Source organism: Sarcophilus harrisii, chromosome 2 (assembly GCF_902635505.1).
Source record: "Sarcophilus harrisii chromosome 2, mSarHar1.11, whole genome shotgun sequence".
NCBI lineage: Eukaryota > Metazoa > Chordata > Mammalia > Dasyuromorphia > Dasyuridae > Sarcophilus > Sarcophilus harrisii.
This window is the reverse complement of record NC_045427.1, coordinates 71,969,951-71,993,521: the sequence shown is the minus strand read 5'-3', so window position 1 is coordinate 71,993,521 and position 23,571 is coordinate 71,969,951. Positions and strand designations below refer to the sequence as shown.

The 23,571-nt window shown below is 39.2% G+C and overlaps 1 protein-coding gene across 1 annotated transcript in view; it reads right to left on the bottom strand.

The window, feature by feature from the left end:
- Nucleotides 1–23,571, bottom strand: part of VAT1L (vesicle amine transport 1 like) — a 119,277-nt gene that overhangs the window by 5,234 nt on the left and 90,472 nt on the right. Inside the window, exon 8 of the mRNA XM_031950347.1 lies at nt 6,514–6,597. Coding sequence (XP_031806207.1) covers nt 6,514–6,597 — 84 coding nt within the window. The remainder of the gene's footprint in view (nt 1–6,513; nt 6,598–23,571) is intronic.

The window sequence follows — 23,571 nt, the reverse complement described above, 5'->3', positions numbered from 1 at the left end:
TTATTATTATTATTATTATAGCTTTTTATTTACAAAACATATGCATGAGTAATTTTTCAACATTGACCCTTGCAAAACCTTCTGTTCCAACTTTTCCATGAGAAGATCTTGAATAGAAATAGTCGGAAATCCCCAAGAAAATATAATATAAAGAGAAGACAAAAATCATATTCATGCCCTGAGATATTTCTAATATAAATGCAGATCATGTATAATAACATGAGGTCTGAACTCTGGGAGGTCAAAATGACTTCACAGGCATTACAGACATTTGACAATTATGTGGACTTATTCTATTCCCTTGTCAGGAAGAAGCCCAAGCAGCTATTTAACAGGCATAACCAAGTCCCAGACTATGCTGTTTGCAGAGTGGTTGGGAAGATGGAACTCTTATCAGCCTCCATTGTTTAAAAGTAAAGTTAGGTGGGGGAACAGACAATCTTTGAGATATCGATTAGCTTATCTTTAGACAGGTCTGGGATCTGGTCTGCCAGGTGCATTATATCTGGCTCCTCCTTGATCCCTCCCCATGAGTTGCCACCTTTACTTCTCCTTCAGGAACCTCCAAAGCTGTATTCTCCCTATGAAAGATCTGTTCATAATGAAAAGTTTTGCTAAATTCTTTTCAGGACTAAGCCTACTATGAGGTACTCTCTCTCTCCCCATCATGGCATCTTCCCTCTAATGACATTTTTCTCCCTACTCAGGCTAACTCTGGTTAGTCTGCTAAACTCCTCTATGGATTTAACCTGCCAGTCACTGGCATACCCAGACCTATAGCTTATTCCTTCAATGGATTCTTTCAAAGTCCTTTCCTTCATAATGATAACCCTATTGTTCTTCCAACTCTACTTCCAACTATTTTACCTCTTATTTTGTCTGTAACCTTTTCCCCTTAAATAAACCTACCTTTTGGCAAAGAGAATGGCCACTGTGAATTTGTGAATTTGTCACATTTATTTCAAATTGCTACCCTGACCTCATCAGCAGGATGGGATTCATAACTGAAATATGGGAATGAGTTTACCTTTTATTCAAGAAGATATTAATCAGTCAGCTAAAATTTATTAAGCACCTATTATGTGCCAGCCACTGGGTTGAATACTGGGGATAAAAGCAGAAATTAAATTATCATATCTTTAGACAGATCTGGGCCCTGGTCTGCCAGGTGCATTCCATCTGGCTCCTTGATCCCTCTGAATTCCTGCCTTTACTTTCCTGGTTTTAATAAAAGCAAAAGATAATTCCTGCCCTCAAGGAACTCACAATGTAATGAGGTACACAGAAAGCAAAAAATCAGGTACAAACAAGATATATATAAGATAAATGGGAGAGAATTAACAGAGGGAAGACAGCATTTTGGAGGGTGGGAAAAGATTTCTTGCAGAAGATAGGGCATTCAAGGAATACCTGAAGGAAGCCAGGGCCACCCTAAGAAGTGGAGATGAGGAGGGAAAGAGTTCCAGGCATGAAGACAGCTAGCATAAATGCCTCGAGTAGGAGGAGTATCTAGTGAGAGGAAAATCATGAGCTCCACATCGCAGTTTCACAAAGTCCAAGAAGGCAGAGACAGTATGTAAAGTACAAGAAGATAGGAAAGGTGTGTGTGGGGAGACCCCAGTCATGGATATGGATGGAAGTGGGAAAGTAGCACTGACTGATAAATTATATACTCTTATGCAGGTATCTAAAAACTCGAGGATTGGGAGGAAGCATGGTGGAGAACCACTGGATGTAGAGAAAGGAAGGAAAAACAAATGCAAAATTGTTATGGGAGTACCTTATAGGCTTCCAGGCCAAAAGGAGAAAATGGGTAGTCATTTCCTAATGCAGATCAAATGTCTAACGTAGAGGCAAAAACCAAAAATAATAGTGATGGAGGATTTTAACTCTATGGATGTGTGCTGGAGCCTAATTTCTGACAAAAGCAGAGTGGTTGGTAAATTCTTTATGTTCCTTGCTGATAATTTTCATCTTTTGAAGAGTACAAGAAGCAATGAGGGCAACTACTATTTTGGACCTGCTTCTGACAGCAAGAAGAAATTAATAATGAAGGAGTGAACATCTTAGGAAGGCAGTAACCCCGTCATCTCACAGTTGTTTGAGATCTATAAGAAGGGGAACACAGGACACTGCCTTATGCTTACCCTGGGACTTAGACAAGTATATTTCAAAGAGTTCAGAGTAAGTAAAGCAGAGACCTCATGACCTCAGCCTCCAAAAAGAAGACAGCTCAACAGAGGTGAGAGTCTCACAAAAATGAAATTTTGACAATAAGGAAGAAGAAAAGTGAACCAAAAATAATTCTTCACAGAGAGCTTTCTAATTTATCAATTTCACACTGCCTTAGACACGTAGTGGCTATGTGAACCTGAGCAAGTCACTTAACCTTGGTTTCTTCATCTATAAAAATGGGGATAATAATAGTACTTATTTCACAAGTTTTATGTGAGGATCAAATGAGATCACAAATGTAAAGTGCTTTTTAAATCTTAAAGTGCTATATAAATGCTAGCCATTATAGCTATTTTATAATAAATACAAAAGATGAAAAGAAAGGCATGTAGCCATCTTTGATTACAAAATATTGGCACTAAAGCAGTTCAAGCAAAAAACATCTGGGAGTTGTAGCAGAGGCTAAGTTCAATCTGAGCCAAATGAACAATGCAAGAGTAAAAGTAGCTAACGTGATCTTGGAGGCCTAGTGTTCAGAGCTAGATGGGGAATGAATCCATTGTGCTCTGCCATGATTGGGCCCATCAGGTATTTAGCTGTAGGTATAACATTTTAAAAAGAATATGGACAAACTAGAGTGAATTCAATGAAGGGCAACCCACTCGGTAAAGTGAATTGAGACCAGTTCAGTTGTGAACTGGTTAAAAAAATGACGACACTTATTCTGGAGATGAGATGACTTTGGGACAGATGGCCATGTGCAAGAGAGATTAATCTGCTTGGTCCCAAGCACAGAACTTGGAGTAACGAAGGAGAGGCAGATAGGGAAGAATTTTCCTGATCACAGAACTGCCCCAAAATGGAATCAGGTAAGGCTAAATTCTCTGTCACCAGAAGTGTTCAAGGAGGGATGAAGTGACCTCTTGTTGGAGATGTTGCAGAAGAACTTTTCATTGTGAAGAACACTACCTTAGTCATTTCGCGAGTCCCTTCCAACTCCAGAGTGCTATGACACAAACTTCAATGATCTAAAAATCCCTTTACACAGTAATGCAGAACTATGAAAGTAGAAATAATTGTTTCTACCAATAATAGTTGATTAGGCATATTGGCATTGACTAAAAAAATCACTAAATATTAGATCTATAAGGAGGATCTTAAAAAATCAGCCTGCTCATTTTATAGAGGTGGAAACCAAGCCCCAGGGAGTCATTTCTTAGGGACAATGAGTTGATAGCAAGATAGAGCCTTAAAACCCAGTCTCCTGACACCCAGCATAGTTTTCTCTCCATTGCATTCAATCCCCTCTCCTCAATTTCACTACTTAAGGACAATAAGATTTCTGAGAATGTTCTAAGAACTGGAAGGGCTCCCTGAAGCTGTTTGCTTCACATCAAATAAACAGAAATGGATAGGATAGTTTTACCTTGATTATAGATATTCAATACAAACTATACAGAAATTCGATAGCAGCCACTTGGAGGCAGATGCTCATTTTGTTTGCAAGTTATAGAATTTGGCAGCCTTCATCCAGGCAAGAAAGGAAAACAATCTATGACTCATAGTAGGCCTTGGAATAAGGATGATCATTGATCTTGAATGATCTCCACTAAGGCCTCATGTTCACTGATTCAATCACTACTTCATTCCTTTTTCAACAAATACTTTTAAGCATCCACTGTATGTGAGGAATATAACATTAAATAAAGCATCCATGGAGCTCACAACATTACAAGAAAAGCATAATAATGAGGTAAAACAAAGGGTTATGAGCCTCTGGGGACAGACGTCTGGTGGCAGAGGAGATCACTCCTGACTGTGAGGGATCAGGGAAGGCTTCCTGGAAGAGAGCAGCTGAGATGGAAGGGCAGGTATTCTAAAAGCAAGAAGGATAATCATTTCAGGCAGTGGGGAAAAGAACCGATATTTCCTCTTGGCACTTTGGACTTCTGGACCCTGGAAATAGGGATCCAGAAGGGATAAAAAAAAAGGGGGGGGAGGGGAGTAGGATTTGATTCAAAGGCACACAGGCTGTGACAGCAACTAGACTCAAAGACTTATTAGTCTCCAGGCTAGGATAATTAGGATTATCCTATTCACGATGGGCTAGTGAGGCAACATAAAGAAAAAGCATTGAACTTGGGCGTATGTGCTTGATCATGTCACTTTACATGGATCTCAATTTTCTTTAATTTAGAATGGGAATAATCACAGTAGGAGAACTTACCTTACAGGATCACTGGAAGAAAAGAACTTTGTAAAGCTCAAAGTAGAGGTATGATGAGACAATGGGAAGATCACTGGTTGTGGAGCCAGAGAGCCCAAGTCCAAATCCTGCTTCTGCCCTTAATATCTGGCTGACCTCAGGCAAGTTCCTCAAACTCCCTGGATCTAAGTTTCCCTGGATCTAAGCTTGACTAGCCGCCTTATAAGGTCACTGCCAGTTCTAGTCAGCACACATTTAACAAGCACCTACTGTATGCCAAGTTTAGTCTTAAATGTTGGGGATACAAAGAAAGACAAACACTAGTTCTTGCTCTCAAGGAACTCACCCTGATGGGAGAGATAAGATTCAATCAAGATCTATGCAGGGGACCAGCTTGATGGCTCAGTGGTTAGAGCACCAGCTCTAGAGTAAGGAGAAGCTGAGTTAAAATACAACCTTGTATACTTAAAATTTCCTAGCTGTGTGACTCTGTGTAAATCACTTAATCCCAATTGCCTCTCCCAAAAAAACAAAAAACCAACCAAACAAAAAAACTATGCAGAATAAGTCAGAGATAATATCAGAGGGGAAACACTAGATATCAGATTTTGTGATCCAATGACATAGAAATATATCCTTAATCTGGAATTGGAAAGTCCAGCCTTTTGAGGGGGAAGAATAATAATAATGATGTTAGCTGACATTCATTTAAGGTTGGCACTTTCTATATTATATTATTTGAAGCTCACAACAACTTGGTGTAGTTGGGATTCTTATTTTCCAGATGAGGACACTGAGGCCATGAGAAGCTAAGTTGCTTACTAGCACATGCCACAGTACATGTCTAATCCAGGAATCAAGTCTTCTACATTCACAAAATACTGGAGAGTCATGCCGTGTGAGGTAGTTGTCAAATGTTGGGAGGCTTTGAATGCCAGGCAAAGCAACGTGAAATATATCCAGGAGGCAAAAAGGGCCATTGTTAACTTCTGGGCAGGAGTGACAGTGACCAGAACCATAGAGAAGATAAATCTAGGGATGTGTGGGGGCGGCAGCCATCAAGCATTTATTGGCCCCATTATGGGCCAGGCACTTAGTGCCAGGGATAGGAAGAAAGGCAAAAATGGCTCCTGCCCTCAAGAGCCGACAGGAGGAGGCTGTGGTGATGAATGGGGTTCTACACTGGCCCAGGGGTCGGGTATGGGAGGAATACCGAGGACACACCATTAATAAGATTTGGTAGCTGACTATCAGAAGTGATGGAGAGAGAAGAAATACAGACAACCCCAAGATCATAAGCACAGGGTCATGGAGAAATGGGTGGTATCTGGTGCAGAATAAGCAAAGTCAGATAAGAAGCAGCAGTTTTAGGGTAAAAGAAAATGAACTTGGTTTGGTGATGCCGAGTTTGAGGTGCTGAGAGGGCAAGTAAGCGGGGAGTCCTGTGGCAGTCAGAGATTAAGACATCATCTGCATAGGGATCACACTTGGATCCACAGCTCTGGTTGTTGCTACGGTTTGTTCTTCATTCTCAAAGAGGACCAATGGTGTCAGAAGGATGACATCTTTTCTTGCAAGCGGTTTGGATATAAGTGATTCAGGGCTGAGCAAAGTCATCAGCTCTACTCTCTCCTCCAGCCGTTGGAGTACAATGTGCCAGAGAGTCAGGAGGTGACCATGGCCCAAGACGCAGGGGGAGATCTTGGCCTTTCTGAGCTAAGGTCTTTCCCGGGTCTCAGTTTGTCCCAACAAACTGAGCGTTTGTGCCAGCCACGCTGCTGTGTGACAACTTACCAATCCTGACCTCTTGGGCCAGAACTCTCTTCTCTGGTCACCTTTGTCTCCCACTCTCCAATATATATTACTTTCCCCTACTGGTATGTAAGTAAACTCTTTGAAAGCAGAGACTGTCCTGTTTTTATGTTATTAGTATCTCTGTGACTTAGCACAGCGCTTTGCACTTACCAGTGATTAGTTTAACTCATGGGTCTGAATGAGATGAAACATAGTACAGACAGGTTATATCTCCAATCTACCAATCAAAGGACACTGTTTTTTCTCATTAGGAAGTAGGATCAGGCAATTGAATTTGCCCGTAACTTATGTTTTCATGTTCAGTGCTCTATACTTACCAAGGGAGTTGGGGCCTTTTCAACATCCAAAATTAATTTTCCTATGTTGCCCCTGTCATGGATTCTCTGCATGGCTTCTTTCACCTGTGAGATAAATGGACAGAAAGAAATAGTCATGAAACATAAATCCACTGGGAAGAAGAGACTGGAAATGATTCGCTACCACACCCGCCAAACATCTCTCTAGCACCCACTTTGTATAGAGCACTACCCTTAGTTAGCAAATTGAGCACTAATAGAAGCAGAAATGAATAAAAACCCAGCCTACAGTTTAGGAGGAGGGTAGAATAATTAAATTTATTTTAATTCAACAAATGCTAATTGAGCATCTCCTCCATACAAATCAGTATGCTTAGTGATGATGGGTAAAAAGTAGTGAAACACTTGAGGGGAAGGGAGGGATAGAGACACCAATAATAATCATAATCACCAAAATAATCATCATCAGGACAATGCCTGATAAGTTCTCAGAAGGTTTGTCACAGATAACTACAATATAATTAGAATGGGATAACTTAAGAAGAATTGAATGTGGCAATGGCCAATTGAGAGCCTCAGACTCCAATTCCATGATTTATCTCCCTCCTTCCCTCCCCCCTCCCTTATTGCATACTGCCCATTGACTGCAACTAAGGAACTCAGAAGCACTTTTGAGAAATAATATGAGAAAACCTTCTGCCTTTCTCAGCGGAGAAAGCTGCAATTAGCTGTCTTCTTGCTGTCTATCCAAATAGCCCCTCCTATCTGATCCCAGCCCCACATTTTACTAGGATGAGAATAATGAATGGAGATCATACTGATCAAGTATTTTGGGAGGTTTCTTTTATTAATTTTTCTTTAGAAGAGATTTCATAAGCAACTGCAAATAAAAGGAAATCCCTTCCACGTTATAAGCATCTCTTAAGAGCAGCAGTGAAAAATATATAAGTGACAATCATACTCATGTCCTGTTATCTCTAACTACTGAAACATTTAGGTATATGAACAAATATTGTAATCTTCTTTTCTTTGTCCTATTAAACTTCTAGGGTTTTTTCCCCACCTCTCGAACAATCACTTAAAGAAAATCTACCCCACCAAAAACCTCTCCACCAATGATATAGATAAATGCTATCTGGAAGTCCAAAGATTGCTTTTCCTTATTTAGAACAAAAGAGAGATACTTAGCAAATAGAAATGGATAATTGCCTTATCCTGACTTCCTGTAAATCAATAGTGGTGCTGCTTGTTCCCAAGTAGTGTATATTGACTCGGTTAGAATTTATTTTATCCCTATACCCCACTGAGTGCTAGAAGAGCCCAGAGGACTGAGCTCAGTCAGGGAGACCTGAGTTCAAATGTGACCTCAGATAGTTCCTAGCAGTGTGATTTTAGCAGTCCCTTAAATTCTGTCTACCTCACTTTCCTCAGTTGTAAAACAGGAATAATCATAGCACTTGTTTCTCAAGATTATTGTCAGAATCAAATGAGATAATATTTGTAAAGCACTAAGCAGAGTGGGTGACACAAATGAATGTTTGTTGACTGGACTTAACATTTATACAATAATTTAATGTTTCAAAGGACTTTTTACATACCTATAAAGGACATGCCAGCCACGCTGCTGTGTGACTCAACTTACCAATCTTGACCTCTTGGGCCAGAACTCTCTTCTCTGGTCACCTTTCTCCCCCATTCTTCAATATATATTACTTTCCCCTACTGGTATGTAAGTAAACTCTTTGAAAGCAGAGACTGTCTTGTTTTTATGTTATTAGTATCTCTGTGACTTAGCACAGTGCTTGGCACTTACCAGTGATTGTTGAAAGTAGAGAAAACAGATTCCTTAAATACTGTTCCAATGGTCTCTTTCCTCCTATGCTCTCTATAGGACTAAGTGCTCTGAGAGCTGTATAATTTTTATTATAAAGCTACTTGTACTAGACTATGAAAACAATCTCTCTCTGTTTGTCTCTCCTTTCTCTGTTTCTACTATCTAGCATTTATATAGTTATTCAAGGCTTATCCAATACTAAATTATCTCACAACTATGCTGTGAAGTAAATGCTATTATTTTCCCAATTTTAAACAAGGAAACTGAAATAGACAGAGGACTTACCCAGTCACTAGTAAGTTTATGAGGCTTGGATTTAAACTCAGATCTTCACATGAGTCCAGTGTATTACCTACTGTATACCACTTAGCCACCTCTCATTAGGATTATTTATCATTTACTTTGCTTTTGTTTAACTATCCTAATGGTCTTTTATTTCTCATTAATCCATGACTAAGTAAGTCCTTCTTATCCACAAACTAGTGGTCCTTCCTAATGCTCTGTTTCTCTGGAACAGTGGACAGAACACAGGCCCAAGGGTTATGAAACAGTTAACTATGAAATAAAACTGAAGGCTGCTTTCTGACTCTACAAGGTATAAATCTTGGAAGCTGGGAAAAAATGACAAGAACCCACATGTGGAGAAAAATGACCCCTCCTAGCTATGGAGAAAGCAAGGCATTTCCCTCTTTGGGCCACTGTTCCCTTGTGGATGTGATTCCCAGGTGAAGAACTTACATCAATGGATGAACAGTACAGCTGCAATGAGACATAGGGCAGGCCTAGAACAACATATCCACTACTGAATACTGATACTATTCCAAAGGTCAGCAACTTTACCATAAAATATCCTTCCAATAAATCTGGCTTCAGATACTTAAGTTTTGTATATAGGGTCTTTTTTTTTTTTTTTTTTTTTTTTTTTTTTTTTTAACTTTTCTAGTGTGGCCACTTACACCACAAAAATCAACAATTTAGAAAGTATTTGCTGCTCATTTATATCTGTATAGGTACACTAATATAAGCTGGACAGTTGTGGTGGTTGTTAAGTCATGTCTGAGTCTTTGGAATTCCATATACCATAGCATTCACCAATATTGTCCATGGGGTTTTCTTGGCTAAGATACTAGAATGGATAGGAATTTTTTTTTTTTTTAATAAAAGATACTAGAGTGGTTTGCCATTTCCTTTTGCAATAATCTGGATACACATGAATAAAAGTGTTTCTCATGTGGTCAGCACCTATCAGATGATAGGATGATGATGATACTGGATGGATAATAGCTATGGCATGAAGTATTGAGAGAAATTCCTTGTATCTGGAGTGAGGTACCCTAGGTTCTAGGACTACTTCTGTTACTAACTTTCAATGTGACATTGGGTAGGTGTAGAAAATAAATGTAGGCTACAATTTCCTTCTGTGTGAAAGGATGCTAATATATTTTCACTCCCTATATCACAGAGCTATTGTGAGAAAAGCACTTTCTAAACCTTCAAGTGCTATAAAAATATGAGTTAATGATTGATTATAACCAACGAGAAAAAAGAGGAAACATATCCCAATCAATAGATCAGCTCAGGAGAGGTCATTTTGATGCATGATTTTCTTAGGTCTCAGGGAATTGATATAAGCTGGTTCTATTGTGCTCTATGGTTTCTACCCTGTGAAACAGAAAGTATAAGTAATATCATAGTCTCACAGAAAAGGAAACTGAGGCCCATCAACAGAAAGGAATGTCCAACGTCAAAGGGCAAGGTAGTGACAAAACCAGAGGTAGGTCCCAGGTCTCCTGATCCTAAAATCCAGCAAACTTCCCCATTCCATCAGACTCTTCTGTTTTCTGCAGACTGATGCTAATATTCTCTTCCCCTTGCCTAACTCACAGATATCAACTTCCTGGCTTATACGGGCTAGGTGATGAATGGAAAAAGTACCTAATGTGATTTAATAGCCAGGACTGGTTTAAGAATCTCTCTGGAACAGTGGGAAACTCTAGGACCTGTGAGTAGGGACAGCAAAGATTGCTGAAGGTCAGGACTTCATGCTGGGTAAGCATATTGGTATAGCTTCTTCAGCCCCCAAAACAGGAAATTAATTTTTCATTAAGCTTTCTCTTGTCACAGTTTGATAAAACATTCTTACAGGGCACAAACCAAGCTGGAAGCTGGAAAAGAATTTGTGCCAGGCACACCAGGTTTGGTTTTTAATGAAAAGATATCATTCCATATTTCATAACGAGCCCACACTGTTAATATCCAATATTAATGTTAATGTCTCAGCTCAGGGCTAAGTGTGAGTCTCCCTGCCCTGAACCTAAGAGTGACTGGAGAATTTAATGCTGTCCTCCACACCCCAACCAAGCTCTAAATGTCTCTTCTATTCAATTTATAAACTGCTATATAAATGATAAATACTTAAAACCTATTTTCGTGCCTGAAGAAATCAGATCACAGAGATGAGGCAATTTTGAAAAGAGAAAAGAACTCTCAGATTTTTCCAATAACTCTAGCCAACATTGATTTCCTTCTTTTTCTATATCTCTTCCTTGCCAAGGCAAAACCCTCTGCATGCTCATCCTATCCCTTCCTGTCATCTCTGGCAGATTGTGCTTTCTATTGTTTCCCATGCTCTCTAATCTTCAATCTTTCCTTATCTGCTGGCTCCTTCTCTGCTGCCTACAAAAGATGCCCATTTCTCCCTCATTCTTAATAACCCTCACTTTATCCTACTCTCCCTGCTAGCTATTGTCCTATATCTCTACTCCCCTTCTCTGTGAAATCTAATTTCTTTTCCTGAGGAGAAGCTTTCAAACTCTTGAAGGCAAAGGTCGTGCTCCACTTTGCGTCCTTGTCTTCTGGTCAAGCTCACCCCAGTGCAGGCAGCCCAGGTAGTCATCCTCATGTCCTCATTCTCTCTCACCCCCACATCCGAGAAGCCAAATCCTGTTGATTTTACCTTTGCAATATACACCCCATTCTCTCCAGACGCTGCTTTCACCCTTCTGCAGGCTCTCACAACTTCACACCTGTCCAACTGTAATATCCTTCTGCTTGGTTTCCTTGCCTCAAGTCTCTCCCCATTTCAGTCCATCCTCCAATCAATTGTCAAATTGAAATTCCCAATGAACAGGTAGTGTTATCTCTGTCCCCGATTCAATAAACTCCAGGGTTCCCATTATCTCCAGGATCAAATATGAAATCCCTTATTTGGAGTTTAAAGCTCTTCACAAATTAGCCTTCCTATTGCTACCCAGCCTTAATCACTAAACGGGTGCAGCCCAAGTCAAACTGAGACCTATCAATACCTTAGCTTAAATAGTCCAAGGTTCCCATTCCATCCAGGGTTATCTCCAGTAATCCTGATCTATATCTGGCCATTGGACCCAAATAATTCTAAAGGAGAAAGTGAGGCAGGTGACTTTGCTCCCTCACTGAAATCCAATTCACTTGCATGTCATAGCATCCCCTCCCATATGTCAGGATTCTCTTGGAAAACAAGGACAAACAACCACCCCTACCCTTCCCCAACCTCCAAATTCTGTAATTTGATGACACTGGCTTTCTTGCTTTTCCTCCAACTCACACCTCTGCATTTTAACTGGCTGTCTCCCATACTCAGAATGCTCTTCCCCTTTGAACCTGGTACTCCTTCCACCAACATAGCTTCCAATCCCTCCATGCCTTTGTCTTCATGATTTGCTTTGGCCAAAACAACTCGTTCCATAGTTAATTTTCTATTAGCTAAATGTATTCTGGGATGAGAAATAGGAGTACGTCTCCTGGCCTATAGTCAACATCTTCCAGGAGGATTAAGAGGAGATTGTTATTGAGGTTTAATATAGATGATGATCTAAATATGACATTAAAAAGTATGCCCTTGACCTTGGTGAGGCTCATTCTTCAAATTGATTAGTCTGGTTTGCTGATTACCTGAATTAGGGATGTAAGACTAGCTTGTAGGAGTCAGAAACACATATTGAGTGAGTAATTGGTACAAGGAGTCTTCCTATCAGCACTGAGGCAAAGGCAAGAACAGCACTTGGTACCTATGGTATCAAGAATAGACAGTTTCTTCCTTATATAGTCTATTCTACTGAACTACTCTCTTATTGCTTTTAGGGATGCCAAGTAATTTGGATGGTTACTACTTTAGAGTATAATTTGAGGTCTAGAAATATGACTTTATTCTTACATTTTTCAGGATTTCCCTTAAGATTTCGAATGAGTTTTATTAATATTCTGACTAGCTCTATAAAGCATCCTTCTTAGTAAGTAAATTGGTATAACATAAAAACAGGAAATTAAGTAGTCTTATGATTTTTATCATATTGATGTAATTCAGCCTTGATCATTGACTTTGCTTATAAGCTATTTATGCTGTCCTTTATTTAAGATGTGATTTTTTAATTGTATCTACATAGGTCTTGTATATGCCTTGTGGGAATGACAGGGCAATTTGCTTAAAAGGGAGCATCTCTTTCTATTTGTAATTCTTAGGTTTTGTTATGGTTCAGAAGACCTGAGTTCCATTTTGACCTCAAACACTTATCAACTATATTTTTTCACCTATGTTTACCTCAATGTCGTCAGTTGTAAAATGGGGAAAATAATAGCACCTACCTTCTAGAATTATGAAGATCAAATGAGATAATAATTGTAAAACTTTTAGCACTTACTATGTGCCAGGCTCCAGTGTTAACTATCATTGTTTATTTTATTTTTATTATTATATTTATATGCTATCCTAGGATTTTGTGCAATGTAGTAGGAATGTAGTAGAGTAAAAAGAATGATGAACTTGGAGTCAGGATCACTGGACTCAAATCCCAGCTTAATTCAACAATAAACATTTCAATAAAACATTTATTTCATTAGAAATTCTAGACTCAAGCAGGCTCATGGACCCTGAGAAGAGAAGAGGTAGCAGGAGATTGGGGAAATAGCAGAATGTGAAAAGCCCTGGATTTCAGTCCTAGCTATGTCACACCCTGGCTGTCTGATAATCATGTGACTCTCAGTTTCCTCATCTGTTAAAAATAAAAAAAAAGGAAGGGGGAGACAAAGGGACTAGAAATGATCTGTATAGTCCATTTCCTTGGTATCTCAAGGTTTTCAAAGTCTGCCCAGCATCTTTAGAACTTTTTGTCATTTCAGCAAAAAGATATTTGGCCCCAAGTCGAGAGATGTGGATTTAAGTCCCCATTTTGAGGGGATTATTTTGTCTTTATGAGTCTTGTTTTTCTTGTCTGTAAAATTGGAAATAATAGCTAAGTTTCCACAGGGCTGTGGGAAGAAAACACTTTATAAACTGTAAAGAGCTGTGGAAATGGAAGTGATTTTAATTAATAAAAATAAAGATCCAAAGCCATTATTAAAATATCAGTAATGTTAACCGGCATTCACAATCTGACATTTACTTCTAAAGGCAGTCATCTTTTATCATCGAAATCAAATTGGTCAGGTCCCTCACACTGGGATAATGAGACTTAATGCTATTTGATTTTTATTTAGACTTTCATTAATGTTTAATAACATTCAATTTCCTCTTGAAGGGTCTGAAGGGCATAATCATTAGGGCACCAAAATGACATGGCTTCATAAGCAAAGCAATGCCCTTCTGCTAAGAAGATGGTACAATATGTCCTAAATATAAATATAACCAATTATCCTATGTATCATGAACTATTTATTTAAATGATAAACATAAGGCTTTTAAAAATCAGAAATGAGTAATGCTATAATTAAAGAGCAGATCTACCAAAGTCATCCTTTGAATATTAGAGAATCATAGAATGCTAAAGATGGAAGGAACTGTCTAGTCATCTAGCCCAACCCACTCGTTTTATAGAAGAGGAGGTAATTACATCCAAAGAAGGATAACGAAAAGTTAGAAAGGCACCAGAGAGGAGTGCTACCAGAATGTCAAAGGGCCAATGAATTGAGGATATTTAAAACCTGAAGAAAAAGTTGGGAATGGGGGAAAAGGGCAGAGAACTCTAAGTTATGAGTTCAAGTTGCAAAGAGGTAGATTTAAAAACCAACAGATAAGACATTTCTTGGGCATGACTATTATTATCTCCAATTTTCCAGACAAGAAAAAAAAAAAAGGCCCCTAAAGACAAAGTGACCTCCTCAAAATTATGCCATTAGTATCAAAATGAGGGCTGAAATCCACATCTCTTGATTTGGGGCCAAATTTCTTTTTGATTGAGATGACAGTTCTAAAGATGCTGGGAAAGACATGACTGGGAAGGGGAAGAAGAAAGAAAACAGATTGTTATGTTGGAGTGGCTCTCCTTACCCAAAGCCATTTGCTCTGAATTGGACACACAGCCATCACTGAATTTTGAGATTCTGTTTTTATTATGGCCATCAGTGACTTGACCTGAACTGAAGCCATTATCCAAAAGAGATTTGGATGACTGATGGTATAGTCCATCACTAAATTCTAATAGCTAATTGTTCTAAGGGACTAAAGGACCCCTTACTTAATCCCTCCCCGAGCAGGAATCCTATCTCCAATATCCTTGACAGGTGCTTGTCCAGAATCTGAATACCCATAATTAGAACTATTTCACAATTCAGCCTGTCCATGATCACATGGTTCAAAATGGCATGAGTTTTTTCTTACATCAAAGCAAAATCTTGACAGCTTTCCCTAATTAGTCAAGAAAATAAGCATTTATTAAGTGCTAATTGACAATATGCCAGCATCTGTTTTGAGTGTTAATGATATAAAGAAAGACAAAAACAATCCCTTGCCTAAACTCCTATTCTGAAGGGAGAGACAATGTATATATAAGTAAGTATGTACCAGATGCATAGGAGTACATGGAAAGTCCCAGGTGTTCCCTCTGTGCTTTTGTCTTCATGTTGTTCTTCCTCACAACTGAAAACAAAGTTCACGTCCCTCCTGTATCTCTTTCTCCTGGCTAAATACCTCTAATTCCTTCCCGTGGTCCTTCTACGGCAGGTATTCAGACCAACTGCCTTTTTCTCCACACATTCCACCCAGACAGCTTTCCTAGGATGTGACATTCAGAATTGAGCACAATGCTTCAGAGAGGACCTGCCCTGGTCACAGGCTAGTTGGCACATCCAGTCATCCAAGTTCCCAACCTAGGAATCATCCCTGGCTCTTCAGTTTTCCTCCATATGCAGTCAGATGCCAAGTCTTACAGATTCTGCTTGGATATCTAATCTAATCTTATCTTGCGTCCTCTTCTCTTTAAATCACCACAGCTCTGGTCCAATCCTTCATGACTTCTCACTGAGATAACGGTCATACCCTCCCTAATTTGTCTCCCTATATTTAGTCTCTCCCCAATCTTGTTCATGTTCTAGATAATTGCTAAAATGACTTTCCTAACTCAGGTCTGACCATGGCATTCTCAGCCCAGAAGGCTTCAATGGTGCTCCATTACCTATGCAAGATTAGATAAAGCCCTGTGATATTTGAAGCTCCTCACAATATGGCTCTAGTCTGTCTTTCCAATGCTGACTCTGTTCCTCATGAACTCAACTTTTTATACCACCTGACCCTCCCTACTGTTCACTATACACCATAATCCATTTTCTTCTTCCCTGCCTTTAAATATTTCTCATTGCTCAGAAGACTCTCTCCTGGTCTCTGCCTCTTGGAACACTGAGATCCCTTGAAAGCTAAGTTTGTAACACATTGTTCAAGATGTTTTTTTTTTTTTTTTCTGATCTCCCTAGATATATTTTGAATATATCTCCTCTAGTTCTTGATTTGTGAATACCCAGCTCCTGCCCCCACACCTCCCCTCTCTACTTGGATGCCAGGTCTGGGACAGCAAGGTCTATTTCACATTTGTTTTTGTGCCTGGCACATAATAGTGGCTTAACAAATGCTTGTTGATTGATTATGTATCAGCTCCCTTACTCTGAAAACTTATCTTTTTTTCTCTAAAACAACCCAAGACTAAATTAACCTTTCTGGCAGCCAAATCACTCTGCTGATTCATTCTGAGCTGATACTCCACAGAATTTGATCATCTCATTTACTGTATACCACACCACCCCCACACCAGGAAGAGGCAGAGATGAAACTGATTTGCCTAATCCCAAACTAACCACCCTGAAAGTACCATTTTTTAAAACTGAATTACAAACAGAATGAAAGGATTTAAAAAATAAATCCCAAATTCCCACAACCACAGGTGATTTAATTTGAACAAGAATAAAGTCTTATGCTTAAAATTACTGAATCAGAACAAATAAGAATATAGTAGGATTTTCACTACCATATTTCTTCCTTTCACCTATTTCTTTCAATTCACTGATAGTCATAAAAAGAGCTTAAACAGCTCATTCATTTACTAAACATCCATCAGATGCCTGGGTCACAAAGATTACTGTCCTGCAAGAAAGAGCTACAAATATCAAAAAAAGAGTAAAGAATCATAGGATCGGACATTCTGAGTTGGTAGGGCCTTTAGATGTCATCTGATCCAACATTTTACAACCAAGGAAATCTCCAGAGAAATGAAGTGACTTTCCTGGGATGATGTAATTAGTTAATGGCAGAGTCTCGGTTTGAATCATAGTGCTTGGCACAGTCAAGTCCTTAATAAAAGTTTATTGAATATTGGATGAATGGACCCACAAACCAGGACTTGATTCCTAATTCCACTGGTCCTTCTAATATCCCTTAAAAACAAGTCTAATATAATGTACTTAATAGATACTTGATGAATATTTATTAAGTGAATAAAGCAGTGAATGGGGATAGTCTTTCAGGTACCAACAGAGATTTCAGTTACTCCCCCCCTCTCTTCTCCCCATGGGAGACTGCAAAGGAAATAGAATTCATATTTGCTTTCTGTGTAAGCATCCAATTACTTGAATTCCATCCAGTATATAAAAGAAGTCTCCGATTATTTTTTCACCCTTAATTAACTCTTCTGGCTGTCTCCATTCAATGGCCCAAAGGAGCTGGCAGTGGAATCTTGCATGTAGACCCGGTCTCCGTGGCGACAGTTGGGTCATGTGTTTTATATGGGTTTGAGGGAGAATAGGAAGGTTACTCTGGCAACAGACAAAAAAAAAAAAAAAAAAAGGCCTGTTCTTTCTGAGACTGGCTAGGATAATCACCTGAAAAAGAATGGGGCAGAAGCCAAAAACAGGTCTCGGCTCAACCCAACAACTGGTCAGAATGGTCACATTCAAATTTCCACAGGAAATTAAGAAACGAACAGTGGCTCCTGTTTCTATAGCAATTTACAGGGTCGAAATGCTTCATGTCCAGGAGCTCATCTGATCTAATTATAGCTCTAGGAAGGAAGTAGTGTAGGGATTATTTTACAGAGAAGAAAAGGAGACTCAGAAAGCTACAAGGTTAAGTTCAGACTTTTCCTGTTCCAAGGTCCACCTCCAAAAAATCTCCAGTTTCTGTTCTCTCATCTCTTTTGCCTCCATTGTGTCTGCCTTTTTCCCAGGCCAATCTTCTCTTCCTCACACTTCTGAATAGATCTGTTCCTCACACTTAGGTTCAAAAATTCTCAATGCTTCCCTCTCTCCACTTAAATCAAGTTGAAATGTCTCTGCATTCAAGACTCTCCACTCCCATAAGTCACCATTTCATCTTCAGCTTGATATCATTTTTCTCCTTCCATGCACTCAGAGTTTGAATCAAACTCTCTGGACCCTGAGCACACCTTGTTCTCTCCTTTGGGTCCATGTTCATGGTGTTCCCTGGGCCCAGAACATCCATTTCATCTTTAGTTTTAGAATTCCTACTCTCATTTAAAATATGAAATCTGACTTTTTTCTCCAAGTTTTCTTTGATCTTTTAGCTATGTGTGTCTCATTCCTGACTAGACTGGGTGGGCAGGAGCTATGTAATGTTGCCAGGAAAATTAGGGTTTAGTTAAGGTCTAGTGGCAGGTTTGGGACACAGGGAGTCAAACAGAGTTCCCCTGCAACCCCCCTAGATTCGGCGCAAGGATACGGCGGTATATGAGGTCTAGAAGAGGCGCGGATTCCCAATAAAAGCATTTATTAGCCCAGAGAGCTAGATTAATAAAAGAGGTTTATTATTGAGTCTAGAAGTAGGAGATAGGTGAAGGTAGAGATAAAGAGGGCACTGGACAGAGGGTCCAGTGGACAGAGGGTCCTCACATGGCAACCATGTTTGGAATCTCTGCAAAGAGGGGTTCCCAGTGTGGTCCTTTTAAGTCGGAGACTTAGCTCGAGGGGCTTTGGGGTGTAGCCCCAAAGTTGGCTCAGATCCGGGTGGGGCTGGGATAGGTCTGGACCTTCTATTGTAATTCAAAGGGACCAGGATTTGTGAGTCAAGGGGTAATTTATATTAGCTAGGGGGGTTGGGAATCAAAGATTGGAATCTTTCCTGTATCATTCTGACTCCTAATAAAGTAGAAATGAGCTAATATTTATATTATTTATTCATTGAGACTAGTATCTCCCTTTAGGCAAGATTCACACCTACCTCCATGTCACTCACATCAAGTGTTTCAGAGTCAGCTGGCATGAGGAAATGAAGAAGTCAAAGAAACATCACACTTTATAAATTAGCAATTTGTGGATGGCAGAATTGCAATATACAAATTTTGATTACTACCTGACATTTTTTAATAATAACAACAATAATAAAGTACTATCGAATACTTATATAATACCTCATGAGAGTCTTTTAACTAATTAACTTGCTAATTAAAGTCTAATAACTTTATAATTATCTTTGATCCTTAGAGCAAATCTGAGAGGTAGATGCTGGTTTTATTTTATGTCCATTTTATGGATGAGGAAACAGGCAAACAGCATTTAAGAGACTTGCCCCCTGTCATCCAGAGAGTGTCTGAGACTGGATTTGAACTCAGATCTTCCTATCTACCATCCTACTTGACTGCTTTTATGTCTTGAAGGCAATGTGGTGCAGTGGAAAGAAAAGTAGACTTGGGAATCAGAGGGCCTGAACCTCTGGCACTTGCTCCCAATGTCACTTGGAGCTCCTCTGGCTTCAGATCAATGGTCTTCCATTGATCTATTCAATCAGATCAATGATTTCTCCAGAGGCTCTCTCTGTAGACACAGGTGATGGGCCCATGGGAAGCCCGTGGTCCTGCAGTCTGGTCACCCAGACTGGGATGCTATCTCATGGACAAAGTACCTAACCCTGGAGATTGCTCATTTGTAAAGTAGGAGTGCTAGCATTTGAACTATCTAACTCACATGGTTGTAAAGAGAAAGGCATCTGGCAAACCAGAAAGTTCTACAGACTAGTTCTACACTTTGAATCAACTTAGTGGGTGATAATCCACTTTCCTTTCTCTTTTGTTCTAGTTTCTGAAGAAGAGGAGGCCTTTCTTGCCAATAGCCACCTTCTAAGAGGTCCCTTGATTTCTACCCTCACTACTTCTCAACCATCATCTCCTCCAGGAATTAGCATCCTTTCTCCTTCATTTTCAATTTCTCTCTATCTACTAGCTTCTTTCCTGTTAACTACAAATATGCCTACATTTTTCCCCCTTCTTAAAAATCTTTCCCTTGCCATCTAAGCTATCATTCTGCATCTCTTCTTCCTCTCAGAGCCAAACATCTAGAAAAAGCTTTCCCCAGTTGTTACCTCTACCGTCTCACCTTCCACTCACTGCCCAAATCTTGCAGTCTGGTTCCTGCCCCAACCACTTACTGATACTGTTTTCTCTGCTCTCTCTTTAAGGTCACCAACAAGCCCTTTCTTGCCAATCATAATGTCATAAATCTAGAGGTGGTAGAGACCTCAAAGATCATCAGTAGAAATGAAGAATCAGATTCAGGACGGTTACTTGCCCAAGGTCATACTGGTAGTAAGTGTGAGAGGGAGGATTTGAATACAGATCCTCAGTATCCAAAGGCAATGTTCTTTTCACTGGTTCATGCAGGCACATCTTCATCAACTTCTCCCTAGCATCTGACACCACTGAACTACTTCTCCTTCTGTATCACCTCTCTTCTCTGGGTTTTCTCTCCTGGTTTACCTTCTACTTCTTACTGTCCTTCCTCAGTTTGTTTTTATAGGACCATCATCCATCTCCATCTCCTAGATGTGGCTATGCCCCCGTCTTGGATTCTCTTTTCCTGGACACTCGATTTTGATGATTTCATCACATACCATCAACTCAAGTCCCTCTTTCATCCTAACTTCCCTATTTATGTAAAGGGACCACCATTCTTCGAAGTTACCATTCCCCATATTTAATCAGTTGCTAACTAATGTCAACTGTACTTTTACATCTCCTTCACCTAATCCTTTCTCTTCACTTGTGCCTCAGCCACCCTAGTTAGTCCAGATTTGTCATCTTTTCTTGCCGACATCCAGTCTCACCCCTCTCCTACCTATCCTCCATACAACTGTCAAAGTGATATTTGGAAATCAGAGATCTGATAAAAAACTTACTAGCGCAAGAAGCTACAGTGACTCCTTATTAAAATACAAAATCCCTTCTTTAACATTTAAAACTCTTTCACAGCCTAGTTTCCACTTAATTTTACAGGATGATTACATATATTCTACGCTCTACTTGCCATTCCCTTGTACATGACATTGCCTCTTTTGCCTCTATGACTTGGTACATGCGGTCTTCCTTGTTTAGAGTACCTTCCCTTCCTCTTCTTGCCTCTTAGAACCCTTTGTTGCCTTCTCTCCTACAATATGTCTTTCCTGATTTTGTGGGGATAATATAGATAGTATAGAATATAAATTATATAGTGCTTAAAATTTTTTTTTATCTTGTATTGATTTATTTGATGACACTGAATCATAGATGGAAGAATCCTTGGTGAGAATCTAGTCAATCCTCTCATTTTACATAAGAGAACTGACATGTAAAGAAATTAAGTGACTTGGGTAGTAAGTGGCAGGGCAGAATTCAAAATGGAATCCTGTGATTTCAAGTAAGTATAGAGATAATTTTTATCTATACTTTCTCAGCATAGTGCCTACCTTGGTGTCTAGTACCTTAAGACTGCACTAAGACTTTTGCAAAATCCTTTAAATCTGTTTATTTACATATTATATATGCATATATACTTATGAACATATATAAATATGTATATGTATTTGTACATATCCCTATCCCAATAAAATGTTAGCTCCTTGAGGGAAAAAACTGTGGCACTTTTGCCACTGTCACAGATGCCTCACATGCAATAGTAAGGATTTTAGGATGCATGTTGATTGATTCATTCCTGAGTACGGGGACTAAGTTTTATTTGAGCTTTATATCTGCCCCGTCACAATACTCCACATAAAATAGGTACATAATAAGTGTTTTTTGAACGGAACTGGATTGAATGGATGTTGTGTGAAGACAAGAGTTAAATTTTACCTGCTGGTTTCTAGTCTGAGCAACCCTGCACATATGCCAGTCAGCTAGGAAAATGGTTTTCTAGCATGAAGGAAGATCTATTACTCTTGGGGATGAGTTGCCATGACAGCAAAACTCAAAAGAGACTTAAGATTAGAAGAAAAAATGTCAAAGGACAGAAAGAAGATTCTTCTAGCAATTTCTGTTCCCTGTCAGATTTCTTCAGCAGTTTCCCTGCTGTAGTAGAAACAGTGCTGAGTTGAGGCAGAGGGACTCAGCCAAAGTTTGGGTTCTGCTCTTTACTTCCCGTATGACCCCAAATGAAGCTCCTGACTTCTCAGAGCCAACATCATTTCATCTTCTGAAATCAGGAAGTCATACTAGATGATTTTTTTTTCCTTTTAAAATTATTTTTATTTGAAAAAATAAATATTGATACCTTTTGGGTTTTGTATCACCTAAATTTCCTTTTGTGCCTTCTCTTTTCAATTCTAAAAGAGCTGTGAATACCTATTCCCCACTCGCTTCTGGCCAAATGATTTATATTAAGGTCCTTGCCCATTCTAAATTCTAATCCTATGTCAAGAGTGCCTCTCTTTGGGAGCAGGGACTGTTTCATTAATTCATTTAGATTATGCCAAGTGCCTAGTATAGTGCTGGGCACATGCAAGACACTTAATAAATGTTTGTTGATTAACTGACCTGTGGGCTGCGATTTGCTTATGGGTCTCTGTCTGGTCTTTGTCCCAGATGGGCACCTAACCATGAAGGGAAAATGCCTCAAGCAAATGTGAATTGATGGAAGGCTACACAGTCCAGCTTGGGCACCAATTAGTGAGCCCCAGAAACTCAGACTTGGAAGGCACTTTGGAGGGCACCTGTGCCTGAGCAAGAGTTTCCAATATCCCTGACAAATAGTTTTCCTACTTTTGCTTAAAGAATTTCAATTGACATTAGTTGTGCCTCCTGATACCTTTTAGTGTTTTCCAGGGATCCTGACACATTCTTGGAACAACTGTTTTCTACCTGCCAATATCTCTCCCTCCAATTCATATTGGGCATCTACTTGAATAGTCTTTTTAAAACTCTCTCACTCCTTGGTTGTAGTTTACAGTAACACTTACTTCTATATCTAGTATAAGGTCTGTTTACTAAGAAATTATAGGACATCATTCTTAAAGTTAGGGACTTCGTGAGATCATCTGATACAGAGATTCTTTTTGGTCTTCCAATCCAGTTATGCTCTTAAAAATGACTGGAAACCTCCCAAAGAGCTTTGGCTTAGGTGACTTATAGAAATTGATATTTACCATACTTATAATGTAAAAATCTTTGTATTATTATAAAAATAGGTTTAATCTCAAGGACATCCTGAAAGGATCCTGGATCAAACTCTGAGAACTAATGATTTACCTACCTCCTTTTACAAATAAGAAAAATGAGATCCAGAGAAAGATGTGACTTGCCTACTAAGGGCAAAGCTAGTGTCTGAAATAGAATTATTTCCTTTCAGTCCGATAGTCTTTCCCCTATTCTATAATGCTCCTTTTTCATCATGATCCTGGGGATGTCAATTGGAACTCTCATATTTTATTACAATCATTTCCTACCCCTATTCACCCTGCCTTGGATATGGCTTGATGACAGTTATAGTGTTCTTTCTGCTCCTTACTACATTTCTGCATATAATACACACACAATGTGGGTGTATGTATACATGTTTCTGCCCTCAGTTAAAAAAATTAGATCTCAAAATCTAGAGTTATTTACCCTCACATCAAATTCTTGTAGTGAATTCTCCGACTCCATTTCCAAATGATTCCCTTGACTCCACTGCCTCATACGGACATTTTGGCTTTCTTGTCCAGTTCCACTAATGGACAGAGATAAATGAAGTCTCTACTCTCTCAGAAA